At 44.1% G+C, this 7,280-nt stretch overlaps 1 protein-coding gene across 1 annotated transcript in view; it reads left to right on the top strand.

The window, feature by feature from the left end:
- Positions 1 to 2,301, top strand: part of Usp13 (ubiquitin specific peptidase 13) — a 106,727-nt gene extending 104,426 nt beyond the window's left edge. The window contains exons 20-21 of the mRNA XM_028763958.1: positions 1,361 to 1,445; positions 2,161 to 2,301. Coding sequence (XP_028619791.1) covers positions 1,361 to 1,445; positions 2,161 to 2,254 — 179 coding nt within the window. The 3' untranslated portion in view covers positions 2,255 to 2,301. The remainder of the gene's footprint in view (positions 1 to 1,360; positions 1,446 to 2,160) is intronic.
- Positions 2,302 to 7,280: the final 4,979 nt, after the last annotated feature.

Below are 7,280 nucleotides of genomic sequence, written 5' to 3' on the forward strand. Positions count from 1 at the left end.
ATGAATGATTAGCTTTCTAGATATGAAGCTATGAAAGCAATAGCATTTGTTCCAGTAGACAGAGTGAGATTAACCAGAAAGAGGCTATCTGGAGATAAATATCTGAAATTGAAGTTATGGGTACAGACTTTTGTAGGTGAGGGGTACCAGAAAATGGGACAGATGGGAGAGCATCAGTGTGGCATCTGGACAGCCAAGAGGTCATGTCCTGGGCCAAGTATTGGGGAAGGAGGGTTTGATTATCAGGTAAAAGCAATGCAGGTAAGGAAAAGGAGGGCAAGAAGAGGTTGGGGACCTTCTTTATGGAAATAGACCATGGAGAGTTGAATACTGGGAAGTGGATATGTAAGCCTGTTTGAATGTCTCCTACTCATTTGAGATTTCTCACCCATTACTGTGAAAGTCTGTAAATGCTTGCTCTGCCTTTCTACCCATCTCATCGTAGTCTGTTAGTGTTTGCTGAGCGGGTAGGTACATGTTTATGGAGTTCGCTTTGTTTTTGTGTGAGTCTAGGATGAGTAGAAGCAACATGAACTAACTCAAGAAAAACTCAGTCATTACTGAGCATGGTGACAAGAATTACTAAGAAGAAAACAAACATAGCCCTGCTCTCTGAATCTCTTTAGAAAAGCAGAAAGGTGATATCCTATGATCCTTATAGGTCTTAGCATGAGTAAGTCAGACATCTTGTATGAACCATTGGCCCTTTCTAAAACAGTGATTATCTTATTTCCTGACCATACATGACGTTTGAACCAAAATTTCACAAAGCTCTGCAGAGTGGTTGATTTCCTTCCCTCCAGTTTCTTTCCCTTCTCATTACCTCTTTTGCCTCCTCCCCTCCAGCCCTCCTTCTCTCTCCTCTTCCCAGCCCCCTTCCTCTTCTCCCTCCTCTTCTTTCCTTTCCTTCCTTTTCTGTTTTCTTCATGCTCAGTGATAGAAACAAGCTCAGAAAAGTAAAACAACTTTTCCATCCTCATGCATCTTTCAGATCTGCAAGCTTGATCAGACTCGAGAATAGGGATTTTAATCCTGCTTGTACATCTAAAGCATCAGCAGTGCCTGCTGTTCTTTGATAGTCTGTTCCTGCTTGCTGATGGAATGCCATATCAGTGTGCATGTGTGTATCTCTGTATGTGCGTGGATGTGTATGTGAGTGTGTGTATAGGAGTCTGTGTTTGTGTGCATGTGTGCATGTGCAGTGCTGTGTGTGTCTCTGTGTGTGTGATCAACATGGCAAGGTTAATAGACTTGGAGTGTGAATCTACATAGTCAGTCTCCTGTTGGCCCCAGATTCTGTTTAGAAGCGTACTGGGTTCCCGACTGCTGCCTTGGAACTGAATTATTTTCTTTTCCCTAGTGTACGAGTTGTTTGCATTCATCAGTCACATGGGAACATCTACAATGAGTGGCCATTATGTTTGCCATATCAAGAAGGAGGGACGGTAAGTCTTTTTAGAAGGTAGTGGATAGATGTGTTGAGCTTCTCCTGGGCTCAGCCATTCTAATTGTACTAGTATTTTTTTTATATTATTTCTGGTTCTCATATTGCTTTGTTTCGCTTTGTTTTGTTTTGTTTTGTTTTGTTTTGAGACAGGGACTCACTATGTAGACCTTGGCTGGCCTGGAATTCACACTGTAGAGCAGGCTGGTCTTGAACTCATATCCACTGCCTTTTCCTCTATAGTGCTGGGGAGGATTAAAGGTGAGTGCCACCAGGTCAGCCTCTCATAGTGAGTTGAAGGGGTATACTCCCCCACCTTTGTTTTTAAACCAGAGTCTCTATGTAGTGCAGGTTAACCTTGAACCTGTTTTATAGTCTTAGCTGGTCTTTAACTTGAGGTCCTCCTGCCTTGGCCTCCTGAGTACTAGTTACAGGCATGCACATGTGCCTGACATGTTATATGTTCAACTGTTTTAAAGACACAAACAATGAGGCTCAGGTTAACTAGTCAGCTAGTGGTGCACAGTTCAAGGGCATCCTGTGTGACTTATGGAGTTTGAGGCCAGCCTGGGTTCAGAAACACTGTCTTGGGGGTGGGGTTCTCTTCGTTTTATGCCTTGTTTTGGCCATGGTTACATTAAAGCATCTGAGATATTGGAGACTCTTCTTCCCACTGTGGGGCCATTGCTGACACAGACTTCTCTCTTTGTTTTCAGATGGGTAATCTACAATGACCACAAAGTTTGTGCCTCAGAAAGGCCCCCCAAAGACCTGGGATATATGTACTTTTACCGCAGGATACCAAGCTAAACCTCATAAGAATTGGCAAAGAAGCCATATACCTTTTTAATTTGCCAAAAAAGAAAAAAAAAAAAAGAAGAAGAAAAAGGAAAAATACAAGAAAAAAGTTGGGACAGCCAGATGCGGAGGACTACATGGGTATTTATTGCTTCTTTCAAGAGCATGATCACTGGACGCTTTCTGGAGAAGAACTGGGAAGAAATTTCTATTGGCGGCAATATTCTGTCATAGGGAATTTTGTAACTGTTCAGGGAGTGGGTGAAGGAAGCAAAGGCATTGGCCACCAGCCCATCAGATAGGCACTGTCTTTCCTTCTCTTCTACTTTGGGGGGTCATTAGTGAGGGCCTCCCTATGAGAAAAATGCCCACTTTTAATTTTTTCCATATAAGAAGTCAGAACCTGGCCTGGCTTTTATTGGTGGCACTGTGTTTTCATTTCCCACAGTAAGTTCTGACCTAGCTATATGTACTAGGACATCTAAAGTGGGAGCTATTTTTAATTTAAATCACATCAAACTTTATATTACACTGTATGAGAGTGTGTGTGTGAGTGTGGGTGTGTGTATGTGTGTGTGTGTGTGTTTGTGAGACCTTTGTAGTCCGATGGAAATCTGATGGATTGGTGTTCAAAGGCTAAACAGTTGCTATTAAGCATATTTGGAAAAGGCAGGCAAACATCTTTAAAAATTATAACTCAGGAACAATTGTTAAAAATGAGTTTCCCACTTGGGTTTTAAAGAGTGTGGAGAGCTGAGCTGTGGCCTCTAAGTGCTGTCTGGCATTCATGTGGGTTTGTGTTGTTTGACACTGATGCCAGGTGCCTAAGTCTTTGTCACACTGTGCTTTGTCATGGGCAGATGGGATCTCTTCATCAGCAGTGCATTCCCTCAAAGCTTTGTGTTTAGTTTTAGTTTAATAACTGGCCCCTCAAGCTTGTGCTTACTTCCTGGGATCGTGTTAGATGCCCATGGTTCGTCTGATTTTCTGGTCTCTGAACTTTCTTACATTTTCACATCTCTACTTCTCTGGGGCCTGTTTTACTTCTGCCCTCACTGCCTGTCTGCTATGACCCATGGTGCAGCCTGGGGCACTTTAAAGATGTGAGCTGCAGAGACGCTTCTGTGGCAGCTGCAGGCCAGGGCCTCCCCACCTGGTCAAGTCCATGTCCTAGCTGTGGCCTGAGAGCAGAGCAGAGTTGTGGATGTGCAGTGGAGAAGAATGAGAGCTCTCCGTGATTTTCTTACTACTTTTCATCAAATTCCAGCCTCTGGAGTTTCTAGTTCAGATTATTGATCAAATGGAAAAGGATTTCTTGCTGTCTGCTTGATGTGTACTTGTTTGACCAATCTTTTTAGAAACTGCAGAAAAATGAAGAAGTAGAACAGAATGGCTTGAGTAAAGTGGAGGCATCAAGTTGGGATGAGATGAGTCTGAACAGTCAGAGTTCAAACCCTGGGGCCCTGTTTCAAGGAAGATCCTGTGTAAGCCTGGGCTGTGGAGCCGGGGCCAGAGACCTGGGTGCATCTGGGTGCTGTCTCAGTTGGCTATGGGCCAGTTCTTCCTTTCATCTGTGCCTCACTCTCCTCATCTGCATGGTGGTCAGGTGACCCCTCCCCTTTTTCTAGCAGGCTTTGATCAGTTCTGAAGAACGTTCACAGAACAGAAGGTGGAGCGTGTTGGGCCCCATTAGAGTGCTCTCCTGCCTTCTTGACTTACCTGATGCTTTTTCCATTTGGGAATAAAAGACATGAGGAGAGGGAGCTCATGATGCCGCAATTCTCTCTGACACTGTCCCACTGAGGCACCTTTGAGGCTTGGCTCAGAGATTCTAAGTCTCTGTTGTGTGTGTCCCTGACCAGCGCCCCTACCCCCCAAGTGGAAATTCCCACACTAAGCAGCCTTACAAAACGCAGTCTCTAAGGGCCACATATGGTAGGATGATGACTGAACATGCGCCTTCCGTGGCTGGTTTGCAGTGTTACAAAGCAAAGGCCTTTCACATGGGTAGGAGCATCTCAGGAGGTTTGAATTCAAATGTGGTCAAAGATAGCATGTATATTTTGAACAAAATAAAAAATTTTATAAAACTTTGCAAACTCAATGTTGTAAAATCCACATTAAAGATTTTAGGCTACAAACCATTTAACTTCATTAGGTAGAAGAAGCAAAATAATCCTTCCGATGCCAAGACATACTTTGAAAAAGTGCATAATGGCGGCCTCTTCCCTGTCTCACTAATACAAGGGCTATTCATGGTAAGGTTTTGTATATTCTTCATTCAGATCAGGAGCTGGACACACTGGTGTGGGCAGTGCCTTGCTTTCTCATTAGAAATGCGCTTGCATGTGTCTCCAGGTATATTCAAACCAAGTTGCTCTGGGGTACCAGTGGGATATACCACTTACCTTACACATGTGTGTAAGGCGGGACACGTGTGGTTGCAACTGTAACAGCGTGGGTTGTGTCTGCTGACCCACCTGCTAGATATCTTCTGTGTGAGATGTGGCATGATTGTGTAGCTGTCTCTCCATGTGTAGGCATCTGTGTGGAGGTCAGAGCTTTCTTACTGTAAATATCTTTTGATATTCATTTGTGTAGACTCCCAGTATGTCTTTAGAAAATGGATCTGTTTTGTCAGTTGGTCGAAATACCCAAATAACTAGTCAGAAATCCAGTTTGGTACAGATTTTCTTTTTCTTCTAAATGAGAAGAATCTTCTAAATGAGAAGAATGGTATTTTAATGACATTTTATATCAATGTTGCTTCAGTATTTTGGAATTGACTAGCCTGTTTTACCAAACCTACAAGAGAATGTGCCTGCCACTTCCCTTGCATCCCTTTGGGCTCCCAATACCTCACCTGCAGACTTACAAGTGTGCTTATATCCTGACAGCATCTCAGTGTGACATGCCTCAATCTTTCTGCTGCTGGGCCCTTGTTTCTGGACCAGGAGGTTAGACCAGATAATCTGTGAAGTCCTCTTCTGTCTGGCCACCACATTTTGTGTTTATCTTCCTGTGGTTCCAACCAGAATCAGACATGGGGTGTGGCCGTCACTTGGAAGTTTCGGTGTTTGAGTCTGCGGTTTTTCTAGCTTGTAGGTCCACATCCCATTTCTCTTCTGATCTATTTTCTTTGGTAATGTCATTTCCTCAACTCCCGAACTCAAAACTTTTCAGTCTAGAGACCCTTTGCTACTGTCCCACCTCCAAACAAAAGCAGCATCCATTTGTGACAACCTCTTGGAAAAGTCTCAGAGTGCCTCTCAGCTCACTCAAACACGCACAATATTTTAAAATCCCAATCCCATTGTTGCTAGCCCTGATCCCCAGATATGTGCTGCCACAGCTGTCTGTCCTAGAAAGGGTGTTTAGGAAGTCTGTCTTCGTCATCATAGATGCTGTGGCTGCTGGATCTCATCACAGAGGATGGCATTAGGTATAATGTGCTTCTGCCTATTAGGGCAATATCCCAGGGGACAGAACAGGTCTATGCTATGAAGTTGGTGGATAATACCCCCTACCTGATGCCACTAGGATTTCCTACTGTCCTAATTTGCTTTTCATTGGTGTAATAGACGATGACCAAAACCAACTTGGGGAGGAAAGGTTTTATTTAATCTTCTAACTTAACACTCCACCACGAAGGGAAGTCAGGGCAAGAACTGAGGCAGAGACCATGGAGGAGTGCTTCTTACTGGCTTGTTTCTCACTGCTTGCTCAGCCTGCCTTCCAGGACCACCCACACTCGGTTGGGCCCTCTCCCAGCACTCATTAATCAAGGAAATGCCTCATAGGCTTACCCACAGGCTAATCTTAATGGAAGCATTTTCTCAGTTGAGAACGTCTTTCAGATGATCTTAGCTTGAGTCAAATTGACCAAAGCAAACAAACAAACAAAACCTAATCAGCACATCTGCTCTATAATTAATCACCACCCTTATAGTTGGTGGAAGGTTCTGTAGCCCTTCAGGGTGGTGGGATTTGGTCAGTCCATACTAAGATTGTTCCATATACATAAAATTGCACACTAAAACTTGAAAGCTTCAACAAGCAGTACGTCTATTGCAAATGACGTGGGATATGTTGATTACATGGGATGGTAATTTAATGTTAAAATTTCCAGTGTTATCTGTTCTTAGCATGACTACTGAACAATTCAGAGGTGTGGTTAAGGCCCTCCCATTATTGCTCTGCACTGAAAGGTCAACAGCGAAATCCCACGAGGAAGACAGGAGCCTGCAGAGGCTCCAAATCAAAGCAACACAGGTGCTTTTACTGGAGTCAGGAGCACATGAAGCACTGGACAAGGCCCAGAAACTGCAAGAAGTCTTCTAGTTTCTGGGGCTCTTCTGCTTTAAAAAAAAAATACATCTCCCCAATTTAGACACAAAAGCAGTGCGCCCCCCAGTGGCCTTCCCTCAGCCTGGCTCTGGAGCTGCCCTGTGGATTAGCACCTGTTTTCCCAGCATCCTCTGGTGCTGTGGATGTTAGCTGGGGCAGGGGTTTGGGCATACTGCTTTCATTTCAGGCAATGTTCTCTTGTGGTTCCCCTCCCCATGTCCTGTATTCCGTTCTCAGCTGGGCATGTGGAAAGGCTGTGTGGATCTCAGTTCTTCCGCTTGCACGGAGGCTGAGCCTGGCCTGTGCCCATCTGCCTAGCAGCGTTACTGTTGGTTGCTGGAAGACTTGGTATTTATTTATTTTGCACTAGTCACGTTTGGTGTGGAAACTACTTCAAATGTTTGAGAGACTACTCACCTGTAATGGAAAGAGACAGATAATTTATTGCTTTGATAGTTTTAAATTAAAAGCTATTCTCACAAACTCAGGTCCCTTTATGGCTCTTGTCTGTTTTTCATTTGAAAAATGTCACAGGAGAAGGGGGAGCTTGAGACCATGCCTAATTCTGTCTTCAGCCACGGCTTGTTGATGTGACGTGGCTCTTTGTCTAAAACCATGGGACAGCAAGAGTTTGTTCCTGTGGGGTCTCTCTCTCTCTCTCTCTCTCTCTCTCTCTCTCTCTCTCTCTCTC

Source organism: Grammomys surdaster, unplaced genomic scaffold, assembly GCF_004785775.1.
Source record: "Grammomys surdaster isolate TR1022 unplaced genomic scaffold, NIH_TR_1.0 62, whole genome shotgun sequence".
NCBI lineage: Eukaryota > Metazoa > Chordata > Mammalia > Rodentia > Muridae > Grammomys > Grammomys surdaster.